Source organism: Juglans microcarpa x Juglans regia, chromosome 7D (genome assembly GCF_004785595.1).
Source record: "Juglans microcarpa x Juglans regia isolate MS1-56 chromosome 7D, Jm3101_v1.0, whole genome shotgun sequence".
Classification (NCBI taxonomy): Eukaryota; Viridiplantae; Streptophyta; class Magnoliopsida; order Fagales; family Juglandaceae; genus Juglans; species Juglans microcarpa x Juglans regia.
The window spans coordinates 3,831,547-3,859,425 of NC_054606.1; the positions used below are offsets into that span (position 1 = coordinate 3,831,547).

Consider the following 27,879-nt stretch of genomic DNA (forward strand, 5'->3'; position numbering starts at 1 on the left):
AAGGGTGTATGGATAACAACGTCAGATAATGATTGCTTAGAATTGGAGTAGTCTTGGATTTAAACTTGGGCCCCAGCTTTTCCTTTGGGAATTGGGCCTGGAGTTATTGGATGGGCGTTGCTGCGTGGGCCTATTAGTAGTTTAATGCAACGGGCGAGGGGTCTCCTTGTCAATTGCGTATTTTCCTTGGACCAGCTAGCTAGAAGAATAAAAAATCCCTCTCTCCCTCTTTTGCCCCTTTGTTTTCATGAAATTCCCATCCTGTTCCAAAAGTCGGCCCCCATTTATACGTTCACTTTTTACTAACTTGCAGACGAGCCCTCTCTCTCTCTCTCTCTCCCCCCTCCCTCCCTCTCTCTCTAATCTTTTTTTTTTATCCGAGCAAGCTCTTTCGGGATTCGTCGATCGGACGGGCATCAATCCGACCAACCATGACTCTGATGACTCCTCCACCGTTGGATGTAATTCCCAAATTCTCACTCTCCCTCGCTCTATCTATTCAATTCAATTTTGATCCCTAAAGCCACACTCGTTCTATGTATCGCTAGCGCGGTGCTGTTTTTAATCGGCGTCCGGTTTCTGCCGTCTCTGCGCGCCCACGCTTAGTTGCTGGGGTTTTCCGCACCAGATCCGAGCACTGGGATTGACCATTTTTTTTTTATTGATTTTCGCAGCAACAGCAGCAGCAGCAGGACGATGATGAGATGCTGGTCCCGCACACGGAATTCCCCGAAGGTCCTCAGCCCATGGAAGGTAACGACTTCAAATCGACTTTTATCGACTTTCTGAATCCGTGTACGTTTCCCAAGAATGTGGTCGGAATTTGGAGGAGGGCCGGAAACTCTTTGTTTTCCCGTTCCGTTCCGCGTTTGCTCTGAGTCTCTGACAGTTAGTTGATGTGCGATTGAATCACTGTCTTCGGTCTTGTAATGCCTATGCGAGTGATAGTTTAACGTTTATCGGTTTTGCTGTTTTAGTTGCTAAGCCGAGGAAACGAAAGAAAAGGTCGAATATCTATAATAGATATGTTTAAGTTCTTTTGAAATGTTACGCACCTCAATGTGGAATTTATTCCTATTTTATTAATTTCTGAGTCATCCTCCTTGTTATGGGGAAGTAGTTCGGCCACTGGTACCGAGCATTTAGGGTTTATGTTGGAATTTCACTTTTTGCTATTTATTTGTTTCGTTTTACTTTTTGTTTACTTGATGCAAATACTTGTACTTGATTCTGGGTGGCAGCCCCCACGTTGGGGGCGGTTGGTTTTTTCAGCGTCAAAATTCAAATCTCTTATCAGGCACAACTAAGACAATTGATTATATTCACTTCTCTTAGAATATAATATTGGAGATATGTAATATCTAAATTGCTCCTGTTATTTTTTCTTCTCTTAGCATATGAATGGAGACGTTGTGTTTGATTATTATTTTTTGGTTGTTTATTTTTAGTAGCACAAGCAGAAACGTCCAATACAGTGGATGCTCAGGCAGTGGATGATCCACCTTCAGCAAGGTTCACGTGGACAATTGAGAACTTCTCAAGGCTTAATACCAAGAAGCTGTACTCTGACGTTTTTTTTGTTGGAGGCTACAAATGGTATTTTGATATCTTTTTTTATATGTTTTTTAACATCTCTATATCGTTTGTGTTTGATTATGTTTGTTAACTGATGGTTATGATCTGTGTTTCATTGATCTTGGCAGGCGGATTCTAGTCTTCCCAAAGGGGAACAATGTCGATCATTTGTCTATGTATCTAGATGTTGCAGATTCAGCAAATTTGCCATATGGGTGGAGTAGATATGCCCAGTTCAGCTTGACTGTTATCAATCAACTACATAATAAGTACTCTATTAGAAAAGGTACTTTCTGCACTTCTGTCCTTTAGAATACGAATCTGCATTTAGTAGGGTGATAAATAGGGGCATAACCATATAATTGGATAAATGCCCTTGAAGCCTTTATTGTAATCCATGTTTCAATTTTGTTTGCACGTCAGTTTGCAATTTCTTGGATATGTGTGTATATAATCCTTTCGTACTTTGGATCATTTTATTTATGAGAATAAAATGTTTACTACTTATTCATAGAAGTGAAGGACCATAAGAACAGTGATCTTGGTCATTTACACAATTAGTTTTGTTTACCTATTTGTGTTAGTCTCTTCTCCCTCTCACTAGGTATATCTGTTGTATACCCCCCTGTACTTCGATTATGGCTAACTCTTCTGTATTATCATCAATAAAACATTTCATACCATAAAAGAAGATTGTTAGATAATATCTAAGGTGGTTAGGGGTGAGACATTTAATTCTCTTTAACTGAGCCCTTTTGGGATAATTGCTTTGGCGGTATGCCTATGAAAGAGAGAGCCTTTGAAGGGCATTAACAGACAAAATATGTTCATATAGGAGGAGGGTGGTGCACAATTGAGGTAAATGGGCTTTTGGAGTAGTTTTTTGAAGAACCTTAGAAGAGGTTAGGAAGACTTTTCTTTTTTACTAGATTTATTGTGGGTGATGGGTCCACACTTTTGTTATGATGAGTGGTGTGGTGACCAATCCTTGAGAAGTACATTTCCAGTTTTATTAAAAAATACTTGCACTGCAGATACCAATGTGGCAGATCACTCTAATTTTTTGCATGATTCTATTCAATGGGATGTTACCTTTAACAAGGGGCTAGTAATTGGAGGTGGATCTCTTCTCATCCTTCTTTGACTGATTGTAATTATGTAGGGTGGGATGAAATGGTTTGGAGCCCATCTAGGAGAGGCATGTTTGAAGTAAAATCATACTACAACATGCTATGTAATCATGTCAAGGTTTTTTTTTTTTTTTTTTTTTTCCCTTGGAAGCTATTTGGAGAAATAAGGTTCCCCTAGAGTGGCTTTGTTTACATGGACACCAGCATTAGCTAAAATTCTTAATCTGAACAGCATGAGGAAATAGGGCATTATGTGGTTAATCATTGTGGCATGTGCAGGAAACGTGGTGAAATGGTGGACCACCTTCTTTACGTTGTGAGGTTGCTAGCATCCTATGGAACGTGAGCTTTGACCTTTTGGGATTAGTTGGGTGATGCCTTCCTAGGTGGTGGAGCTTCTAACATGTTGAAAATGATAGTTTGGAAAATATTATTGTGCACCTTTGCGCAAGATGATCCCATTGTGCGTATTATGGTGTCTATGGAGAGATAAAACAGTGTAGGTTTGAGGACTGCAAAAAATCGGTGTTGGAGCTGAAGTGTTTCGTTCTTAGCATCGTGTATCATTGGATAATGGCTTAACATGGTGTTGCTCGTTCTATTTTCTGACTTATAGGATTTTTTAGAACTTTTTTCTGTTGATTGTTAAGTGGAATGTGTCATTATTCAGAGCAGTTCAAGATTGGGAAGTGGGAGATATTTCTAATTTCTACAGCACCTTGCATGCATTGAATTTGGAGTGTGGTGTGGAGGAGAAACTGCTGTGGATTCATTCCGGGAACAAGAATTTCTCAGTTAGATCCATATATAATGCCATGTCTACCCATCTTTCTACTGTTTACCCTTGGAAGTGCATTTGGAAAAACCAGTGCCTCTAAAAGTTGTTTTTTTTTTTTTGGCTGGCTGGTCTCTCATGGGAAAATTCTGACCATAGACAAGTTGAGGAAGCGTGGTTTTTTCATAATGGAGTGCTTTATGTGCAAAAGGAATGGTGACTCGACGGACCATCTTCTTGTCCACTGTGATGTGGCAAAGGCTCTATTGGATGAAATCTTTGGAAGGCTGGACATTGCTTGGGTGACACCTAAGAGGGTGGTGTATTTTTTGGCTTGTTGGAGTGGAATAAGGGGAAATCGTCAAGTTGTGGATGTTTGGAAGATGGTGCCTCTGTCTTGTATGGTGTATATGGAATGAGAGGAATTGAAGATGTTCTGAAAATAGATTGGGGGGATTAGAGACTTATTTTTCTAATCTTTGTTACTTTGGGCTAAGGCTATTGTATTAGAGGGGGCTAATGTTAATGACATATGCTTCTTTTTTTGTTTGTAGGCTGTAATTAGGCATTTTTTTTTTGTATTCTACCTGTGTACTTGGGCTATGCCTAATTATGAGGATTAGTAAATTTTCTTACTTATAAAAAAAAATTGTTAAGTGGATCTCTTGTATACTTCCTGTATACTGGGGTAGATCCTCTTTCATCATTAATAAAATATTTATCTATCTCATAAAAAAAAACTAAAGCAGTACATCTCACAACAACAAGGTTTGTGCATAAAAAATACTTGAACCGGAATAGCGGGACATTTAGAATGGCTTGGACAAATGATAGTGCTTAGTTTGCTTGTGATGAAAAGGAGTGCTGTGTTGAATGACATGGGTTGCTGTACCAATCCAATAAAAGAAAGAGGAGGGAGAACCGCCCTTGGGGGGGGGGGGGGGGACTGTCCAAGTTTTAGGTGGATGAAACTTTGCATTTGTTATGGAATGTCTTTGGTTAATTATATATGTTAATTTTTGGTGACTGAGATGTAGTTACATGCATATGGCTAAAGCACTTTGGGCGCTGCTATGCTTACAGCAGCAGAAATCTAAAATGTGAATGCATAGAACTGTATAATTCAGTGTAGAGGTAGAACAGCTGAACTGTTGTGCCAACCTGACTGCTCATGACACATACCAAGAGATAAAGGGAGGAGCTGTTGACAAGAAAGTGGAAATTGTTTTATAGGTTGTCTTAGATTTTATTAAAAAATATGAATAAAATATTTTTGGATTAGTGGAAATATAAACAGTCTCACATATTTGCATATAGTTTTTTTCTATTTTTGTGCTTCAATGGCTGAGTTTGCCTAGGTTTTTAATTGTCCTCCTCCTCATGGGGCACGGTTGTGCCTTTTACCTTTGTATGTAGTGATAATTAATATCCTTTTGCACCTTGCAGAAACACAGCATCAGTTCAATGCACGTGAGAGTGATTGGGGTTTCACTTCGTTCATGCCTCTTGGTGAATTGTATGACCCTGGTAGAGGTTATCTTGTAAACGATACATGCATAGTTGAAGCCGATGTTGCTGTACGTAGGGTTGTTGATTACTGGTCACATGACTCAAAAAAGGAAACTGGTTTTGTTGGACTTAAAAACCAAGGAGCTACATGCTACATGAATTCTCTTCTTCAGACACTCTACCATATTCCTTACTTCAGAAAGGTTAGCATTGATGCTCTTTGTACCTTGTCTTATTGCTTGTAATCTACAAAGATACTTAATTTCTACGATTGTCGGTTTCAGGCTGTGTATCATATGCCAACTACTGAGAATGATATGCCGTCTGGAAGCATCCCACTGGCTCTGCAAAGTTTATTTTACAAGCTCCAGTACAGTGACACCAGTGTAGCAACAAAAGAGTTGACAAAGTCTTTTGGTTGGGACACGTATGATTCATTCATGCAGCACGATGTGCAAGAACTTAACAGGGTTCTTTGTGAGAAGCTTGAAGACAAAATGAAGGTACATAGAGGTTTTAGGGTGTTTAACTCTGCACGTTATACTTTCGCAGGTGATTTAAATTGAATTTGTCTTATTGACACAGGGAACTGTTGTGGAGGGTACAATACAGCAGTTATTTGAAGGGCACCATATGAATTATATTGAGTGCATCAATGTGGACTATAAGTCAACTAGAAAAGAATCATTCTATGGTACATATCTAAGGTTATAGTGAATTCTATATGATTAGAGATAGACTTAATGGGCTTATGGATCCTTTTGCTATTTGTAGATCTTCAGCTTGATGTAAAAGGCTGTCGGGATGTATATGCTTCTTTTGACAAGTATGTGGAAGTGGAACGTCTTGAGGGTGATAATAAGTATCATGCTGAACAATATGGTTTACAGGTAAATTCCTCTTAGATGGGTGGACTTTGTTTGTTTTAAATATTACCTTGTTATTTCCTGAGGATTTACGTCCTTAACAAATCTTCATCTTGTCCCCTTATTGGTAGTCGAAGTGTAGGCCAGGTAATTTGTCCTCTTACCACTGTTTTCTTTGTGTAAGATTGGATTCCTCTAAATGCAGCTGCCATTTGTTCCTTTTTAATTGGATTGCCTAATCAAGAGGTGATTTTGCTTGAATGACTATTTCCTGAGGATGGTTTTGAAAGAAATTTTTGCACTTTCAATCTTTCAGGATGCTAGGAAAGGTGTTCTGTTCATTGATTTTCCGCCTGTCCTTCAACTTCAGCTAAAACGGTTTGAGTATGATTTTATGCGCGATACCATGGTAAAAGTGAGTAGTGGAGTGGATCCTTTTTCTTGGCTGTTATGGTATTCACAAAATTTCTATGCATGCTTTGCATCTTTCATTTTGTGATATTGTTTTAGATTTTTAACATATGGTTATGTTGATTTGCCTTCAAACCCCTGTAACTGTAATCACCTCTTCCACTGATTGCTAACAGATAAATGACCGGTATGAATTTCCCTTGCAACTTGATCTGGATAGAGAGAATGGCAAATACCTATCGCCTGATGCAGACAGCAGTGTGCGCAACCTTTACACTCTTCACAGGTATTAATAATCTCAATTCTTTGGATTGTGACGTATGCCATTACATTTATTGGATAAAATATTTGCTTTATTTGAAAACTTTTCTCCAAAGTTTCATAGATCCAACATAGAAATTTTACTGTTGCATGTGAGCCATTTGGAACATAGGCTGGATGTACTGCATCATGTATGTGGATAATTGTGGATGGTGAGTGGGACACTACTTTAGGCATGAAAATAGTTCCTACAGAGCATGGATAGAGACACGACAAATTCTGATTGTATAGCACGTGTACACGATAAGAATTTGTAAATTTTCATTTTAACTCATCTAATTTTCATTTTAGTTTCTAAAAGTACGGTAATGAAGACATATTTATTTAAACCACTCTCCTTATAAAACCATTCCGCTTATCAATAATGTTTATTTCAAGCATTCTTCAAGCAGAAGGCTAAAAAGGGCATTGCTTTAAAATTGGGACTTTTGAATAAGATCGTAGTATTGATTGGCAGTCAGATGGAGGACTTCATCCAGTATTTAATGCTTAGATTGAAATATCCACCTGGTGCTTAAAACGTGTGAATGGCCGGTATGATTTAGGGCATGTTTGGACACTTGGAGTATCTCAGAATTTTGTGAATAGTAGTGAAATGGTTTTAGTGAAGATGTTTTATTGCATTTTGGGAAATGAGAGAAAAAGTTGAATAAAAATATTATAAAGTGTTTCTGATAAGTAATAAGAGAATTTTTATTGCCAAGTAAATAAGTACACATGAAGTATACAAGAGAAAACACCTAAATACAAGCTAGGAACTAGAAAAGGCTAAAAGGAAATCATGAAGATATCTTTATTCAATACAAGAGCCTTTGCCCGCATACACAAAGTACTAAAGAAAAACTCCCGTATAAGATATATTTTTTCGATAATTAATAAGAATTTTATTACCATGAAAAGGCATAGCCCAAGTATACAAGAGGAAATACCTACATACACTGACTGAAAAGATAGAAAAAACTAGAATAGCTCCATCACATCATCACCATTCATTACATTAGCCTTAGCCCAAAGAAGGAAAATAAGCTTCGCAAGAAGCCGACACCAAAAATCTGTCCGGCCTAGACCATGCCCTCCCATTGGACCACGTATAATCCCCACCTGCCATTGGTAAATCAATAAGATCCAACTAAAAAATGAGATCTGAAAAGACAGTCACTGCTTGAGTGATGTGAGAATCCCCCACTCGATCACTAGGAAACCGAGTAATACTGAAATGCCCTCCAAAATACAGAAAAGATTGCCACCTTTCCTGAGAAAAACAAACGGCTTTGCTTCTACCCATAGTCTACGCTCCATCTTCACCTTGCTAAGAAATATCTCCAAACCCCAATAAAAAGATATTAACTTGAAAAAAAACGAAAGAAACAAAGAGAAAGAAACTGGTAAGATTATGGATTATTCCTGGCGAGAAGCGCCGGGAATATGAAGACGAAGAGACGTGAGAGACAAAGAAACTCTACCACAGGAAAGTTGTAGGCAAGAAAATGCTTTTTAACGTCAAGAAATATTATTATAAAGTTAAGAAATTATTTGAATATAATTTAAGTTGTATTGATTTTTGTGTTTGGTTTTGAAGTTTGTAAAAGTTGTATTGATTTTTGTGTTTGAATAATGATTAGGTAATGATTAGATGAAAAAGTTGAAAATTTGAAATTGAAAAGTATTTTGTGTTTTGAGTGATGTTTGTGAATGAAATCATGAGAAGTTTTGAGAATTCTCATAGTGTCCAAACATGCCTTTATTTGCTCCACCTTGCAAGTTTATTGGGTAATTACTTTGAGCATCACTACCACAATGCTATGCCTATTAGCTAACTCTATTTAAACATTTGTTATATGAATAAAAGGGAGTGGAGACATGTCTATTTTTCTTTTTTGTAGTAGACCTATCGGCATAATTAAATTATGATCTTGATAATATAGCATGTTTTGGTGGCTGGCAGTTTACTGATATAAAAAAAATATAGCATGTTTTGGTGACCGCTATCTTTCTTTAATAACCCATTACTGTGGAGTGCCGTATATACATACGTACATAAATATATATATATATATATATATATATATTCTTGTGTCTAGTGGTCACCCCTATCATTGACTGCTTAGATATAGTCTCTAAGTACTCTTATGAATAAAATACCTTGATTACCGATAAAAAAAAAAGATATAGTCTCTTAAGTATAACATAAATTTTACTGTTAGAATGGGATAGATTACGGTGATGGCCCTATTGTCATTTTTTTTTTTTACTATTAATTCAATGCATTTGCAAATTGTAACTATCCACTGTTTTGTTCGTAGTGTTTTGGTTCACAGTGGCGGGGTGCATGGTGGACACTATTATGCTTTTATCAGGCCCACCCTATCGGATCAGTGGTAATGCATAATGTTGACAAATGTTTTTGCTGCTCTCAGTATTTGTACTGCTAGATCATTATAATTTTGCAATGCATGTGTATATGCTGCTATGCTTGTTAATCTTCTCTGAAGGCTAGCAAGTATATGAAGCTTTAATCCTTTCTGAGCTCAGGAGGTTTTACGACTAATCAGAAACTTATCTCATTCTACTTTGGTGTTTCTTCACTCTTTCCTGAAAGAATCCTTTTATAGCTAATTTATAATTTTCATAGTTTCCTGTACATATACTCAAGTAGCTTTTGTTTTCTGTGGTATTCATCCCTGATTTAATCAATACCTTGATATTTTTCTCATGCCGTTGTATATCAATATGCCATGATTTGTTGTCTTTAGGCTTAAGTTTGATGATGAACGAGTGACAAAAGAAGATGTCAAGAGGGCGTTAGAGGAGCAGTATGGGGGTGAGGAAGAGGTAACATCTATCTGCATATTGGTTCTATGTAATTTCTTAGTATGTTAGTTTTTATTGATAGTTAATTGATGCCTTCCTGTTCTCTGCTACATGCAACAGTTGCCACCGGCAAATCCTGGATTCAACAACTCTCCATTTAAATTCACTAAATATTCAAATGCATATATGCTTGTTTATATACGTGAAAGTGACAAAGACAAGATAATTTGCAATGTGGATGAGAAGGACATTGCAGAACACCTCAGGGTAAGATGTTTAATATCTCATTATCAACTTGAAAAATTTTGCACTTCGTTCTTAACAAAGTAATTTCTGCTTTGAACATACATTCCAGATAAGGTTGAAAAAAGAACAAGAAGAAAAGGAGCAAAAGAGAAAGGAAAAAGCAGAGGCACATCTTTATACTATCATAAAGGTTTCAGCTTTGAAATCTCTTGTGTGTGCGCGCGTGTGTGCTGCTTATCTCTCTCTGTTCTTGTTGCTTAAATGTCTATGCAGCATTCATCAGTTCCATTGTTGCCTGTAGGTTGCACGGAATGAGGACCTACTTGAACAGATTGGAAGGGATGTATATTTTGACCTTGTGGATCATGAAAAAGTTCAAAGTTTTCGTATTCAAAAGCAGTTGCCCTTTAACCTCTTCAAGGTACTATGTGATTTGTTATTTTACCTTATATTTTCTTATATTTTTTTTTATTGGCACTCGGTTTCCATGAACAAAGTCCCAACTAATCCCAGGGCTGCATAGGCCCTCGGCAAGGAATTTTTTGCAATGGTTCGAACCTTATACCTAGAAGGAGCATACCACTAAGACCAAGACTCTACCACTTGAGCCAACTCCTAGGGGTTGTTGTTTTACTTTATATAAAATATATATTTGAATACATAGAGCTGTGCCAGCTCAGTTGTGGACTATGAAGTGTTTTCATTGACTCCAATGGAGCTTGGGATCATATTTAAGCTAATCATGGAATGTTTATATATAGAAGTGGGTGAGTATGTTCCACTAATTTTTGTTATTCCATATATTTGATTTCAAAAATCTGATTTCTGAAACTGATGATGATCAATATTATTTAAGTGAAGTAAAAATTTACTAATAGCTTAGCTAGCCTTTCGTTGTCTCTTCTTTCAAGATGTTGGGGATTCAGTCAATCGCGGGTGTGGTTTATTTTATTATTTGGTTTAGAAAGAGTGTGAACTCTGCACTCAGCAAAAATAGAAGTGTGAACTGTGTAGATATATCATCTATGTATATTAGAATATCAGTCTTCAGAATAAAGCATGTAAGAGTGACATTCCAACTGATATCCTAATAAATTTGATGCTGGACGTAATTGTGATAATCACATGGACAGTTCCATTGACAGTCCTTTTTCTCTACCAAATTCTTTTCTCTCCACCTTGGGGCTGAATGGAGTATTCTGCTCTCCCAGTATCTCTAATTGTCTGCCCTAAATAGTTTTATTGGCAGTTACTTTATCTCTATTAAATGCTGCACTGGCTAGAATACGGATAGTAACATTTTTGTTTCCTTTTTTCAAGCAGTTGTTCTGTTCTAATTTGTAAATGAACTTTTACCTTTAATACATATTGTGATTGCTGATGGTTATTTTGGATTTTTAGTTGAGGTCAACAATTATTATTTAGCAGTTACTCTGGATGACCTTTATGCTTAACAGTTTTCTTATATAAAAATATTCACTGTTGACTGTGCGATAAGATATTCTTTTATATAGTAATAAATATTACATTTTTCTCAGGAAGAAGTTGCCAAGGAGTTTGGTATACCAGTGCAATGTCAACGTTTCTGGTTTTGGGCAAAGCGCCAAAACCATACCTACCGGCCAAATCGACCACTGACACCTCAGGAGGAAGCACAATCTGTACGTACTTGTTTAGTTTTTCATGTGTCACAGTACACTAAGTAATGTTCTCGAAGTTGTGATCGTTTGTATATTCATCATTGTTTGACCTCTTGCTCTGTTCCAAAAATTGGGATGTGCCTCAGATGCATCAAAGCAGATGAAAGTGGGAAAGTTGTCAAACTGGAACCCCTCTTTTAACTTTTTAAGTGCTCAAGTGATGTAGGCATACTGGGATATGATTTTTTTTTTAATTAACATCTTGAGGACCCAGGAGATGTCTAATGAATTGAGGAAGAACATTGTTGATTGTACCAGTTAAGAATGATGGAGATATTTGAAGTTGTACCAGTTACCACGGGATAAAGCGTATCAACACATGAAATTGTGACACCATGATTGAGCATAGGTTAAGATGTGAAATAACATGCCATGAAATTTGCTATAATTTTGCTTACAGATTTTGGGATATTGTGATTTGAGGTAGTTTGTACATGTGATATAACGCTTTGCTTCCTAAGATATTTTCATGGTTGTCTTAGCTTGTTGTTGGCTTGCAAATCTGTGGTATAATACTTTTCTGCATTGTAGGTTGGACAGTTGAGAGAAGTTTCTAATAAGGCAAATAATGCAGAGCTAAAGCTGTTTCTAGAAGTAGAACTTGGGCAGGTAATGCTGTATATCCTATCGACGAGAGTTATCACCGCTGCATTGTTGGTTGTACTCTGTTTTGTGCTATGCTGTTTTTCTTTGATAGATTCTTTGTTTGTTCTGTGCTGTTACCAATTTGCATCGTCATTCAGGATTTGAAGCCTGTTCTTCCTTCTGAAAAGACTAAAGAAGATATTCTGCTATTCTTCAAACTTTATGACCCTTGGAAAGAGGAGCTCCGGTAATTTCTCTCTTGCTTCCCTCCTCATTGGTAGAGTTGCGTGAAGCAACTCATGCTTTTCTTCTATGATGGCAGATATGTCGGGAGGCTGTTTGTGAAGGGTAGTGGAAAGCCAGCGGAAATATTGACAAAACTAAATGAAATGGCTGGCTTTAGTCCTGATGAAGAAATTGTATTATATGAGGTAAGCTGTATAAGTTCTGTTTGTTGTTCAGCTGTTTTCTAGCTTTCTCAACTGCTTACTGTGCATGGTTTATTCTCTTTCGCCAGCTGTTAGCTTAAGCTTCGTCTTTGATATTCAGGAAATAAAGTTTGAGCCCAATATTATGTGTGAACGGATTGACAAGAAGGCCAGTTTTCGTGCAAGTCAGGTATATATCATAGATGACTTGTTGCAAATATTTTTCATTGCGAGGTGTCAGTTGTGGTTGAATACTTTTTTTGTTCATTGCCTTTGCTCTACAGTTGTCCTCTGTAGCAAATTACCACCTGATTTTCTCTATCGTCTTATTTTTAGTTTCATTTTCTTTTTTCAGCTTGAAGACGGAGACATCATTTGCTTTCAGAAATTTTCTCAAGTTGGAAGCAGCGATCAAACCCGTTATCCAAATGTTCCTTCATTTTTGGAATATGTGCATAATCGTCAGGTCTAGATGAATCCTGAATGTGGAGATCAGGATCTCCATGTTTTTTTACTTGTTGAGCTTTTGCATAACTGTGGGTTAGTGGTCTCGATGGTGCTGCTAACTTGGCATGCCACATGTGTTGCCAAGTTCAAAGGCTGATGGACAGACCCTCATTTTATAAATAGAGCAGTCTAGACTCTAGTTAAAATTTACCTTAAATGAGCCCAAATGATATATAATGGCAAATTGTAACGCCCCAATGGAAGATCAAATTATATGGCCTATACTCCAAAATGACTAGTCAATGATACAATTGGAGCCTCATTGGAACATTATAAAGAGCAAGAACTTCTTCTTCCCAAGTAATGTGGGATCCCATACACCATCTACCCTTACACATCATATGGGGTATCACACAAATAAAATGTTTGGAATTCTGCAAGACTATTCAATAATCATTATTTGTCAGTTAAACTGGCATACAGTGGTTTTTAATCAATCATTTGAATTGATCTTGACCAATTTAGTTACTGGGTCAGCTTTGTTACTCGACAAATCATATTTCCCCACCATTTATTTTGGCTGGATTTAGGCAGGTTGGTAAGAGTTTTTTCTAAACGAAATTGGTTGGTATATGTTGGGTCAGATGAAGTCGGGTTTCGGGTTGAAAAATGTCAGGTCATACCAGAACTATTTGATAATTAGGTTGGGTTCAGATTATCCCATTTTATTGGGCAATAAAATCCCTAACCGTCTATTTATATCATCAGGTGTGTTTTTTGTTTTTCATCTCGTGTGGTTGCCTTCTGCCATGTTTAGCTAAGTCTTTGGATGAAATGGCATCCCCGCTTTCTTTGTCTTATAGAAAGAGTGTAGGGTGGGTAACGGATTTAGTCTTCTGTGAGTACATGAGTTGTATTACCTGTTAAAAAGCATAGGAATAAAATTCTCTTATTAATTATCGAAAAAAAAAATCATAGGAAACGATGTAATAGTTTTAGAGGCTGCTTATTAACTGTGGCAAAAGCATTGACATTGCTCATGTTCTTGTGACTTATTCTTAAAGTTACTCTCTGCTTAGACAGCAGGAGGGCCTATCCATCTTAAATCGCTTCTCAAATTTTTTGTCGAATCGTAGGATTGCTTTCATGATTGCTGGGGCTAAGCCTTTTGGACAACTCAGATTGCCAAAATTGTTACCGTTCTGTTGTACCAGTTTAATAAATCTTCTATGGTCATGTTTATATTGATCATCAAGTTCGTATTCCATGATGGTCTATTTACTGCAACAATACTGAGATACTCTTCTGTGAATTAAATTGATTCTGCAAAATGTGTTCCAAGTTCACGTATCATTACTAGTGGAATGCTTTAAGTAGATAAAATAGTGAAGTGCTGGCATATTTATTTTATACTTTTTCTGATTTCTATTGATTGATTAAAACTGACTAAAACTGACTGACTTTATAAATATTGATGGATAGGTTGTTCGCTTTCGATCTCTGGAGAAACCCAAGGAGGACGAATTCTGTCTTGAGTTGTAAGTTAGTCCCATACAGAGAACTTTCTCTGCAGTTTCTCTCTGTTGGGGGGAATCAATTTTATTAACTTATATTGTGTATAGCTTACGTTCTCCTTCTCTGGAATTTTCTAGGTCAAAACTTAATAACTATGATGATGTCGTGGAAAGAGTAGCTCAGCATCTTGGCTTGGATGATCCATCCAAAATCAGACTCACATCTCATAACTGTTATTCCCAGCAACCTAAACCGCAACCTATTAAGTACCGAGGAGTGGAACATCTATCTGACATGCTGGTCCATTACAATCAGGTAATTTATATCATGGGTGTTGCTCTATTTTGGTCTTGTTACCTTCATATTTTTGGTACCCCGTATGTCCCAGTGGCTGATAAAAGTATGCGTTCTTTTTTCTTAGACTTCTGATATTCTCTATTATGAAGTATTGGATATCCCTCTGCCAGAATTGCAAGGCCTAAAAACTTTGAAAGTTGCTTTTCATCATGCTACCAAGGATGAAGTAAGTACAGATATCAGCCAATTCTCTCAATCAGCTATTCTTTGATTGTATCATGTTTAGTATTGTACCACTTAATGAACTACTGGTTTTTTTTTTTTTAAAAAAAAAACTTAATGAACTACTGGTGTTCTGTTGTCAGGTAGTAATTCATACTATTAGATTACCAAAACAGAGTACCGTGGGAGATGTTATTAATGATCTAAAGATGAAGGTAACCTTGCAACTTTGTTTTTTAAAACTAGATGTCTGTTTCAATTATTATTGGAACTGTGCAGTATAAATTACTGTGGCATGCATTTAACATCCCAATTAGAACATTTTCTCTTTAATCTATGATTGTCATGAACTATATCCTAATGTTGCTATGCACCAGTCAAAAGTGTCACCTATGATTGTGCCTTTACCTATTATTAAAAGCAGCACCTAATGTTGTGCCTTTACTTGGAACAGGTGGAGTTGTCTCATCCCAATGCAGAAATTAGATTGCTTGAAGTTTTCTATCACAAGATCTATAAGGTAATCTCTTATTACTTATAAAAAAAAGATCTATAAGGAAGCAGATATTGTTCCTTTTGAATAGAAATACCTATTAGCTAAGATTAATTACTTGACCAATAAAAAAAAAAGCCAAGATTAATTACTTCCCCGGTATACTGGAAGTAGGTGATGATAAATTTTGAGTGCACCTTGTGAGTCTTTATTGCGACATGACAAGCTTGTACAATCTCTTTTTGTTTTACATATCAAATTGAAATAACGTTAATGAATGTGCTATAAACTTTCTTGGTAGTAAGAATCATGTAAATATTTTAATAGTTAACCACACAGATAATGCAACTAAAACTTTCTTTATTCTAGTGTTCAAACTTTCATTTATAAATTTTGCGTCCATCTAGCAGTAGGCTATTTGTAAGGATATTTCCAACTTTAGTTTGCAAAGCTGCAATTTCATTTTGCTACTTGGATTACAATATTAGTTTAAATACTGATGATGATTGTTAGCATTTTGTCAACTATGATTCTTGGTTCTTTCTTCTCTCTGCATTTGTAACACATTGAAAGCATGCTCTCTCTCTCTCTCTCTCTCTCTCTCTGTGTCCCGCGTGGTGCGGGGCCTCTACTCCATTTCTTTGTATTCCTTCATTTCCTCTTCTTTTTTAGCACATTGAAATCAATTGAGCCTCCATAAGCATTAAGCCCTTAGATGTTGATTGAAAAGCCCAAGCTTATAATTGTGACTCCTTCCTTGTCAGAAAAGAAAAAATAATTGCCAAACCTCCAACCTGTAAAGGTTTTCAGGTGTCATTATTTTGAACAATTGGTGTTTAAAATTATTGTACATCCCAATCAGAAGGATATTTGTTAGAAGTTTTTCTTATCTGTCTACACCAAGCACTGGAGCAGAGGAGAGAAAATATGTTCTCGAACAAGATAAAGTATGGTTTGGTATGGGGTTGGTCTATGGAAAGATATTTGAAGGGGCTTGGTGGGATTTTTCAGACATACCAGATATGAGGTGGGCAATGGATCTAAGATAGAGTTTTGGTGTGATGTGTGGTGTGGAGATCAAACGATTTTTTTGATCAGTAAATAAGAATTTTATTAAAATAGGCGGAGCCAAGTACACAGGAGATATATAAGAGCAACACCTATGCATGAGTGTCTAAAGATACAAGGAAATCATGTACGTTCATTGGAGATTAAGCTATTAAAAGGTCTCTTCTGATCTATTGGCATAATGATGCATTGGTGGAATAATAATTTCCAGGTTTCAACTTATCAAAAATAATTTCCAGGTTTCATGTTTCTCCTCAATGGGAAGTGAACTTGATCAGAGTGGCACAAGACTAGGAGATGGACCTTTTTAACTCATTGAAGGTTAGGTTGTATTTAGCTCGATTTAATACAAGATGGGAAAGACAAAATGCATTGACCAGATCTTGGAAATGAGTGTTTGAAGCTATAAGTTTTGTATAATAGATTGATCCTTTTCCATACTATTATTTTTCCATGGAAGTTTATTTATGTAAGGCCACCTTGAGAGTGGCTTTCTTGGTTTGGATGGCTGCTCTAGGGAAGATCCTTTCCTGGGTAAACGTACAAAAGAGACATGTTGTGGTAATTGAGTGGTCGATATGTGTTTCTTTAGCTTGATCTTTCAATCTCTTTACATTCTCTGGTCCTAGGTGTATCCGATTTGTATTACTTGTGTACTTGGATATTTCCTGTTTGATCATTGCAAAACTTATTTTACTGCCTAGAAAATATTACTCCTGGCAATGTGTCAACCCCTTTTGACACCTTCCTAAATTGGAATGACCTAAAACGACATTACCAACATTGATTCTAGGTAGTATCAAGGCAAAGAGTATACCTCATGGTGGGATTTGATTAAATTCTCAAGTCTATAGTGGTTCCATGGTAGTGGGCAGTAGTGTTTCCAGAGTTGATTTCCAGCTAACATATTTAAAAAAAAAATGGAGTGCATTTATGGCCTCAACAAGTCAACCAGAAAATGTATAGTCTTCCAAACTCATATCTTCGCTATTTATTTTGGGCAATAATATTGTAGTGAAATTGTTTAAATTTTTCGTTACATAATATAGTGACGGAACTGTTTAGGCTAACCTGGGGTTTTACTTGTTAGTCTTAGTTACAAGTGACTGAAATTCTTATTAATAAACTTGAAAGGCATAGCCCGAGTATGTAAGGAGCATACAACACCTTTTTTTTTTTCTTGATAAGTAGCATACAACACCTAGCTAACTAGAAATATAAAATGATACAACAAAATCATGAAATTCAGCCCATTATTATCTATATAAGCCATCCAATGGAACAGAGTATTTGAAAAAGAAGGTTTTAAGCTCCGCCATTGTCTGCTTGCGATCCTCAAAATTTTTCTAGTTCCTTTACCTCCAAATACACAAAGCTAAGCAGTTTTTTTTTTGATAGGTAATCATAGAAATTTTATTAATACAAAATCCCAAGTACACAGGTAGTGTAGAAGAGAAGGAATCTAGTTAGGGCTAAGCAGTTAGAGACCATCTTCCAAACTGTTGCATATCTGAGTTTCCATATAACTCTTCTGTTTACAAAGAGTTCTACCATCCTTCTAGTCAACCCTAGCCAACTCCGCAAAAGTCACCCTGGAAGGCACGCCAATCTGACGATGGAGTAAAAGGCGGTGTATTGATTCCCCACTCTTACACATGCAACACTAGTTTGTCACAATGAGATCATGTTTTGAGGATTTTCCCAAGGAGACTGTCCGTGCATCAAAACATGCCCTTAGAGGCACCGTAGTCCGCCAAATACTTGTCCAGATGAAGGGGTTACCATCCCAAGGTATAAAGACCTTGTAAAAAGGTTGAATAGTGAACTTCCTTAGGATAGACCCAGAAAATATCATCTGCACCTCCAAGACCTAATCTTCTAGAGTACAAGAGATCGAAGAATTTTGAACCTACTAGTTGTGAGCCGCGCAGAAAAAACTATCATTCCACTGAGGAGAGCTGCTGGAGAACATTAATAGCTCAGCTGCTTAGGCCTCATGCAGACATGCAAAACTGTATGCATATGGGAAAGCTTCCATGGGGGCCTGTCACCATGTCATAAATCATGCCAAACTCTAGTCCTAGAGCCATCTCCACCTCAAGTCTTATACAAGTTGAAAAAATCCTCCATCCTCTCCTTTATGTGTTTCCCTAACCCCACCCCATGTAGCCTTTGTACAGGCTGTTCCATATTGAACGCCACCCACCACAATTACAACCAAATTTGAAATCTACTACAGCTTCCACAAGGCCTCCCTCTCTTGTTGGCAATTTTTTTTTTTTTTTTGACGAGTAAGAATCTTTATTGAATAGAATGAAACCTTTTTGTTGATAAGTAAGAATCTTTATTGAATAGAATGAAACTAGGCAATGCCCAAGTATATAGGAAGTATACAAAGTGAGACACCTAATTACATTCTAGTGAGCTGAAAAGAAGATAGAAACTCATGGACATTCCCACATTCCCACCCTTTAATACAATAGCAGAAAACCAATGTAAAAGAGAGAATACAAAAAAATTCTAGATTTCCCCCACTGCACGCTCCTTGTTGTTAAAACACTTATCATTTCTTTCCGACCATAGACACCACATTAAGCAGAAAGGTATCATTCGCCACACTGCTGCTAGTTGAGTGCTATTATGCCTCCTGTTCCAGCACGCTAGCAGTTCCACCACACTCTTAGGCATTACCCAACTCAGCCAGGCTCTATTAAGGATACAATCCCATAACTCTCCAGCCACCTCACAATGTAAAAGCAAATGATCTATCGATTCTCCATTCCTTTTACACATGTAGCACCACTCAATGACCACCATACCTCACTTTCTTAAATTATCAACCGTAAAAATCTGCCATCTCATCAAGTTCCCAATCTTGAGCATTTCTAGTAAAAGTGACATTCCAAGTTACCGTCCCATTGGCATGACACAACAATTCTGAAACTGTAGCCTGCTGATTTCCAGCCAAGTTAAATACAACTGGAAAAACAGTGGAAAGAGGGCTCTCCCCACTCCAAGTATCGAACCAAAAGCGGGTTCTTGCTCCATCACCCACCTCAAACTTAATATGTTTTTCAAAAGTGTTCCACCCCTTTCTAATAAATTCCCATAGGCTTAATCCTTAAGACCCCTACCCTCCTTAGAACACCATCCCCCCCACGCACTACCATACTTGTGATCAATAATCTCTCTCCACAACGAGTTCCCTTTCATTTGATACCTCCACAACCACTTTCGTAAGAGTGCCTTGTTTAAAATGCTCAAATTTTGCACCCCTAATCCACCATTCGCAATTGAACAACTCATCCTTTGCCAACTTACAAGGTGAAATTTAATTTTCTCCTCCATGCCACCCCACAAGAAAGCTCTAAACAACTTTTCTATTCGGTTTGCCACACCCACCGGTAATTGGAAAAGAGAGAGATAGATAGTGGAAAGGTTGGAAAGGGTGCTTTTGATAAATGTTAATCTCCTCCCTTTTGATAGATAAATTCGCTTCCACCCCAATAATCTTCTCACAATCTTCTCTACCATCCCATCCCAAGTACTCTTTGTTTTGAATGACGCCCCCAAGGGAAGTCCAAGATACTTCATAGGAAGGGAAACAATTTTACAGCCTAACAACTCTGCTAGAGAAGCAATATTACTCACATCCCCCACCGGTACCAACTCCGACTTCCCCAAGTTCACCTTCAGTCCCGAAACAGCTTCAAAGCACAACAAAACCGCCCTTAGAGAGCTTGAATCTGCTTACTAACACCATCACAAAAGATGAGCGTATCATCCGTGAATTACTGAGAAATGGAACTGACACCATTACTGTTGTTGCCCACCGAAAAACCAGCAAGAAATCCCCACCTTACAGCCTTCACCATGCGACTCAATGTCTCTATTACTAAAACAAAGAGGAAAGGTGATAGCGGATCCCTTTGTCGCAAACCCCTTGAAGTCTAAAAAAAACCACAAGATTTTCCGTTGACCAAAATCGAAAATTGAGCGGTCAAAACACAATTTTTAATCTATTTGCACCACCTGTCCCCAAAGCAACATCTTCTAAGCATATAAAGTAGGAAGTCCCAATTCACATGGTCATAAGCCTTTTCCATGTCTAGCTTGCAAAGGACTCCCTGAATGTCTTCTCTTAACCGGCTGTCCAAACACCCATTTGGTATCAAAACTGAATCCAAAATTTGCCGACCCCGAACGAAAGCATTTTGAAGTTTGAAAATGAGTTTGTCCATCACCAAACTCATACGATTAACTAACACCTTTGATATGATTTTGTACATCCTACCTACCAAGCTAATAGGCTGGAAGTCTTTTAAATCATGGGCACCAACTATCTTTGGGATGAGAGCAATGAAAGTAGCGTTTAATGACTTCTCAAACTTAAGATTATAATGAAAAGTATGGAAAATCTGCAAATTAAGCCGTCAAGTTTGGGGCACCATTCTACTTTTTCAGCTAGGAGATCCTTGTATTACTGCACTATATGATCTTGGATCTCTTTGGGAGAATGTAACACATTTGAGCCTGAATCGAGAACTTCAATAGCGCTGTTGCGCCTATGAGAATTGGCCACCTTGTGAAAGAACTTAGTGCATTTATCCCCTCCTTCAACCAAAGCGCCCTTGATTTTTGCTTCCAAGATATTTCTTCCATCAACAAGACTTTCTCAATTTTGGTCACCACCACATTCTTCCTTAACAAAGAATCCTCATTAATGTCCACTTCCTCCAATTAGGGGTGGGCAGCGGGGCCTCGTATCCCGCTGCCTCGCCCCCGTCCACCTCGCATGGAGAAGAGCGGGGGCGGGATGACCCCAGCAGGGGGCGCGCCCCACTCCACATATATAATTTTTTTTATTATATTTATATATATATAGATATATACAATTTATTAAAGATTTGAAATTGTATTCAAGTCATTGGATTGCCTTGGCCTCCTAGGCCAATCTTTATATAGGAGGCCAAGGCAATACAATAGTCATCCTTAAGCAATGTGGGACTTAGTAGTAAAGCAATGTGGGACTTAGTATTACTACTAAGTCCCACATTGCTTAAGGATGACTATTGTATTGCCTTGGCCTTCTATATAAAGGATGGTCTAGGAGGCCAAGATAATTTAAAATCTAACTCTAATGAGTTTAAGTTCTTTTTATATTTATAAATTTTAATTTATAATTTTAAATTGTATTATAATTTTGGGTCTAAAAATAATTTTAGACCCAATGTGTTGGCCTAGGTGGGGGGGCGAGGTGGATGAAGTTTTTTCCCTAGCACCGGGGCGGAGGGCCACCTCCCCAGCCTCTCGGGGGTGGGGGGAAAAAACCCCACCCCCGCATGGTGCTGGGCGGGGTGAGGGAAGGGTAACCCCTGCCCCGCACCATGCGGGTATCAGCCCTACCTCCAATGCTTGCAACTCATCCCAAAGAATATTTTTCTGCACTTCTATGTGTCTAAATACTTCTTCATTCCACTTCTTTAAATCAGCCTTTAGAGCTTTAAGTTTGCCTGCCACTATGAAACTAGGGGTACCATCAAAAGAATAAGCTTCCCACCAAGCCCTTACCTTCTTTGCAAATCCTTCAACTTCCAACCACATATTCTCAAATTTGAAAGGACGCCTACACCATGAATGTCACCACAATCAAGCAAAATTGGAAAATGATCGGAGCATACCCGTGGCAACCTTTTCTGACATAGATCCGGAAAGTGCATCTCCCATGAAGAAGAGACTAGAAATCTATCCAACCTTGACCACCCTCGACTGTTGGACCAAGTATAGGCCCTCCCTACCAAAGGAAGATCCACAAGATTCAAATAAAAAAATTAGCTCTGAGAAGTCTTCCATTGCTTTTGTCGACGTAGATGCCTCGCCCTTTCACTAAGGAACCGGACAATGTTGAAATCACTACAAAAAATCCAAGGTAAATCCCATAAAGAATACAAACCTGCCAATTCCTCCCACAAAGAGCTTCTATCACTATCCACATTGGGTCCATTCACACCCGCAAAAGCCCACCTCCACCCATCTTCAATATTCCTAAAAATTACAACCATTGAAAAATACCCGATACAATCCTCTACCATCTCCACCACTCTCTTATCCCACATCACCAACACACCTCCCGAAGCCCCCGACGAAGCTAAATAACACCACCCCACAAAGGAGCAACCCCACAAGCTATGAATTATGTTTCTATCAGTACCACTCAACTTAGTCTCTTGCAAACAAACAATGTCAACTTTCCAGCTATGGAGAAGGGATCTAATGCGAAGATGTTTATTCACGTCATTGATCCATCTTACATTCCAAGACAATATTTAGGCTTCATTAACAAAAGTAAAGTCCCTTCCTTTTGCTGTCTCTCCCCGAAGTTCCCTCCTTATTGTCATAGTTAATAGAGCATTGCAGTCGTTTCAACTCTCTCTCCTTTCTAACAGCTAACTTCGTGGCCGTGGAACAACCAGCTTCAATGGCTACTAGGAGAGCCATGAATTGTTCTTCATAGCCATCACAAGATAGTCACACCCAACCTTGAAGCTCCGCCCCTTTTTTTAATACCCATTTTGATGCTCTAGGTGCAATCTGAGGGGGAAGCATCTGTAAGGGTGACAGACTACCCATCTCTTCCTCATCACTATATGCATACACCTCCTATCTGCTGCCCTCAAAATTCAAGAAATGCTTCAACAAACTAGTACCCTCATCCATTAAGCTTATCTCCTTTCCCACAGGAGCCAACAAAGCTTTTTTTCCCACTGAGTTTTCCACGATTTCCCCTTCCTCCATTGTCGGCGCATAGGACACCACCTCTAACCCTCCCGAAGCTTCGTCAGAAGTTGTCGGGACTTTCTGTGCTTGGGATGGAACCATTGGCTTGAGAACACTGGCCGAAACAACCTCGTGAGAATTGGCCTAAACAGCCTCGAGAACGACAGCCTTGCCACTTGTCGCAGACGTCTCCTCTGACCTCGGTGCGGTTGTCTGTGCGGTGGCAACTGACGTCGTGGTGGTCTGTTTAGTTACCGGGGCGTCGTGAGCAAGAGAGATGGTAGAAATCCCTCCTCCAAGCTCTGATAGTACGACCTCTGGTGATGGGACCTCCATCAAAGCTTCTGCGACCTTCGGCGAGGTTGTCTAAGGCTTCATTGGCGGTGGTGGCTCAGACCCACTAGTCGACGGGCCACCAACTACTTCTTTCTCCAGAAAGGGCCACCAACGTGTTGCTGAGTGGGCCTCTCCTTGGGCTGAAGCCCATAACCAATGCTGACCTGGCCCTTCCCTTTAGGCCCTTTACCCAGCCCTCCCTTCATTTCATTTGAGCCCAGTTCACCACCCAAGCCCAAGCCCAAGCCCAAGCCCAAGCCCACCAAGCCCTTGCCCTCAACGCACCGTATTAGACTTGGGACTTTATCAGTTAACTCCCCCAGCGAGCTCTGCATATCACGCAGCTCTTGCAAAAGCCTTGCCTCTTTCTGCCCAACCATCCCCCTTGCCAACTCCCCCTTGGCTCTGAATAGCTACTGAAAAGGGAGGTGTACCCTTTTGCAAGTCTGCCAGAACAGGTTGCTACGTGGCTCGAGGTATCTCCAAGGCCTCCTTGTACGACCTCAACAACAAGGTCTGCCATTGTTGATGGTGAGTCTCTCCCCAGACCACCTTCTCTGTCCATATACTTCAACCCTGCCGCCAGCTTCCTCCACCCCATTCTAGCCCTATCCTTAGGTATGAGAATAAAACTCCGGTGACCTCCCCCACCGTACTCCACCAAAGCCATGTAGGAGCCATGAGGATTTGAACAGCACTGGGCAATGAAGCCTTTGTCACCTTCCTGATGAGCAAAGTAGTGCCCTTTGCTCCCAGTCTTCAGACATTCCTCCAGTGTATTTGCCACCCATCGAATGGTGTCTAACCCCAGCATCAAACAACTCACACCTTTCCACTCTTTCTCTGTAATGTACACCTTACACCCATCTCTTCTCACCTCAAACACCTTTGACTCGATAGCTTAACAACTAAAGGAAATCATTTCCTTACAACGGTACCAGGTATCCCACCGTCAAAAGACCATAGCCACCATCGGCGACATGGTACTGGTTTACGTAACATTTATAAGTGTACAAAGAGAAAGCTAGAAGTGTACGGAAAGAAACCTAGAGTCATGTACAGTTTTTAAGTAACCCTCTTGTTGGTAATGCCATTATCACTTCCCTAGAAGGGCATGATTGAATCAAAGCAAGTTTCGAACTCCCAAATCTCCCTAAAAAATTGGAGTGCACATGTTGCCTAGTTTACGGATTGAAGTTTGAACTCTTCACCTAGCGTGTTCCATAAAGCCCCTTGTAGCTTCTCTTGTGATTTACTAATGCAACACTTTCTTTCATTCCTAAAAGAGGTAACACCATCTATTGTTTTTTAATCAAATTTCGCTTATAAAATAAAATTAAGGAAAATTTTTCTGTTGGGAAGTCTGGTTGGAGAGGGTTATTGCAAGGCAGTGGCTTTTTTTATTTTTTATTTTTGTGTGCAACAGAGAGAAGGAAAAGGCAATAAATTTTTACCCCATAATTCCAATAGATTGACCCTTTTATCTTGTATGTATGAATGTATATGCATAAGGTTTGTATGTGTGTACTAGGCAAAAGCATGGAGTGCACATATTGTTGCTTTGTGCGCGCTAAATTCTGGGTTTGGGTTTGCAATGGCCTTCTTCTAAAGTTAACTAAAATTTGTCTGATGCGTCTTAGAAATTACTACATGTATTTATACTTCCTTAATTCTGCGATTTTTTTTTTTTTTGCAGATTTTCCCACTCAGTGAAAAGATTGAAAATATTAATGATCAATATTGGACATTACGTGCAGAGGAGGTAAGTTACTTATATTTTGGCACGTAGACGAGTGGGAGGTTTTACTCTGTGTGTGCGTGTTTTTTTTTTTTTTTCCTTTTTGTTAATTGTTAGTTGCTTGAACGAATCTGGTTCCTTGATTTGATTTTTTTGGAACCAGTTGAAATTATAAGACCCTGGACTGATTTTCTTGACTTATTAAAAAAACAAAAGAATGTATCAATTTAGTAGGCACCTCAGCCCTCGCCCCTCTCCTCGTTTGACATGTAGGTCTTTGGAAATTCTTCAAAAGAACATCTTTGACATGGAGTACTGGTCTTTGAGAAATGTCTCTTTTTGGGTTATTACGTTATTTTTATAGATCAGAACATAAACTCTGTGAGACCAACCTGTGGTGACCAATTCAGATTCTCAGATTTCATGATAGTGGAATTTTCTCCTAAATGAAAGTTTCCTTTGTGCTTGAGATTAGAGTCTGACGTTGATTTCTTGTTGCTGCAGATTCCTGAAGAGGAGAAAAACCTTGGTCCTCATGACCGCTTAATTCATGTTTATCATTTTATGAAGGATACAGCACAGAACCAGGTAGTGAACTTATGGATGACTATTTTTCAATCCTCTAGTTCTAGGAGGAGTTTTTTTTTTCCTATTTCTTGGCATAGTTCTATGAAGCTATTTGTCACTTGCTTAACTGAGATTTACATATTCTTGTGCTTATTTTTAAACTCTTTTCTGTTGTCTTTTGGATCTAACAGCAGGTTCAAAATTTCGGGGAACCCTTTTTCTTAGTTATCCATGAAGGTGAGACATTAGCTGAAGTTAAAGTGCGGGTTCAGAAAAAGTTGCAAGTTCCTGACGAGGAGTTTTCCAAGGTATGTTCTTCATGTCTTCTAGGTACTGTCATACTTGGGCAAAAACTCATCTTGTGTGTGACATTGTTTCCTATCATGTTTATGTGATTTTGCACCATGCGGTTGTAGACCATGAGCTTAGCTTGTTTTTGAACTTTATCTCACCTTTTCCCCTGATGCAACAATTGTTTCTTCAGTGGAAGTTTGCATTTTTGTCATTGGGTCGTCCAGAGTATCTCCAGGACTCTGATATTGTGTCTAGTCGGTTTCAGGTGTGTCTATCTGCACTCTCTCTCTCTCTCTCCCCCAACACTGAACATGCCTGCAGTAATTTCAAATTTAAATGGTGTTAAGCTGTTGGCCCTTATTTCTCACTTCTGATTTTGTAGAGAAGGGATGTTTATGGTGCTTGGGAGCAGTATCTTGGGCTTGAACACACAGACAATGCTCCTAAGAGGTCATATGCAGCCAATCAGGTATGTTGCCTTGCATTATATTTCAAGGTCTCTAATTGTGTTTGGTATTAAAAGGAACTTTCTCAAAATAAAGATGTTAAACGAATTAGAGAACAATCTGAAGTAATAAACCTTATGCAATGATTGAGAGAATCAACAAAGATGATCGTGCTCACAACTCTTGCTTTTGCCCAGTACACTTTCCTGTACTGGTAATGATCTGCACAATACGCTAATTGGTTCTGGCTGCCTCTCTTTTAGGGGAAGAGGCATATGGTGTTTCTTTATAATCTTTTGGCATCATAATACTTGAGAGGTTTTCATAGCAAACAGAATTTACATATTATTTTTTTTTTTTTTGGGGGGCCCGATGAAGATGATGGTGCTAGTAATAGATTTGTAGTATTTGCGGCCTTTGTGGTGACCTTGCATCTCAATTTTGCAGAATCGTCACACATTTGAGAAGCCGGTGAAAATATACAATTAGAAAAAAATGGACATTTCTCCATTTCATCTGATGGTCCCAAAATATATAACACCCAACCTACAGATGGAGTTGCAGCTCTGTGAAAAGAGTGGTTGAAGCACAATGGAAGCTTGCCGTGAGTTTCTGGAAGAGTAATAATTGATTGTACACGTGTAACTTCTTTTGTTGGGGATGAAGGGGGTGTTTAGAAATTTTAATCTTGATGCTATTTTTTGTTCTATAGCTCAGACCTCTCTCTCACTTTCAGGCAACCATTTCCAAGGTTAAGTAGGTGTCATTTTACCTATAATTCTATTGTAATCTAGTACATAAGATTTTTGGTGGTGGGTGATGCATAGAGGGTGGGGTATAGGTGTGTTTCTAGTGTTAATTTCTATTTTTGTCTGATCATCATCTTGTTGTGTTGCTTTTCCTAGATGCATGAGAGGATAAGGGGTATGTGTAATATTTTTAGTCTGGTTTCGAGGATTTGTGTGAAAAAGGAAACTACCGAAACATCCCTCAGGTGCGGCCCTCATCCCAAATTAACTACAAGAATCCTATCACTTATTTGATGCTTTTGCCCATTTTTCTTTATTAATTTTTTTAAGTGGCAATGTGTTATTGTGGCCTAAAGCCATTGTCTTACACGCTCCTCTATAGTTTTATGCACACTTCAGCATTATAATTTCTTCATCAGCTTCAGTTTAGAAAGGTGTTCGAGCGGATTAAAGGATGGAATAAATAGCCTTTATATTACAAGCATTGTTCGAGCACTAGGAAGGATGTGCTACCTATTGTGAGGACTCTTTAGTGGTGGTTTCTTATAAAGCAATTGAACTAAGACCATATAG

The 27,879-nt window shown here is 38.5% G+C and overlaps 1 protein-coding gene across 3 annotated transcripts; it reads left to right on the forward strand.

Moving 5' to 3' along the window:
- The first annotated feature begins 228 nt into the window (after window positions 1–228).
- LOC121238694 (ubiquitin C-terminal hydrolase 13-like) lies at window positions 229–27,595 on the forward strand. Of its 3 annotated transcripts, none has more exons than XM_041135675.1 (32): window positions 229–461; window positions 675–753; window positions 1,449–1,596; window positions 1,704–1,861; window positions 4,927–5,192; window positions 5,274–5,492; window positions 5,575–5,683; window positions 5,764–5,879; window positions 6,172–6,270; window positions 6,443–6,552; window positions 8,891–8,965; window positions 9,341–9,419; window positions 9,519–9,665; window positions 9,754–9,834; window positions 9,946–10,065; window positions 11,183–11,305; window positions 11,876–11,953; window positions 12,088–12,176; window positions 12,252–12,360; window positions 12,479–12,547; window positions 12,713–12,823; window positions 14,287–14,342; window positions 14,457–14,634; window positions 14,741–14,842; window positions 14,982–15,053; window positions 15,293–15,358; window positions 25,209–25,274; window positions 25,755–25,838; window positions 26,012–26,125; window positions 26,302–26,376; window positions 26,494–26,580; window positions 27,005–27,595. In XM_041135675.1, exons 1-32 carry the CDS (start codon window positions 432–434, stop codon window positions 27,044–27,046), a joined length of 3,357 nt encoding a protein of 1,118 aa, XP_040991609.1. In that variant the 5' UTR covers window positions 229–431; the 3' UTR covers window positions 27,047–27,595. The 3 variants fall into 3 exon arrangements, with proteins under 3 accessions (XP_040991609.1, XP_040991610.1, XP_040991607.1); XM_041135676.1 differs by having other exon boundaries at window positions 1,452–1,596; window positions 26,009–26,125; XM_041135673.1 differs by having other exon boundaries at window positions 230–461; window positions 26,009–26,125.
- The last annotated feature ends 284 nt before the right edge of the window (window positions 27,596–27,879 follow it).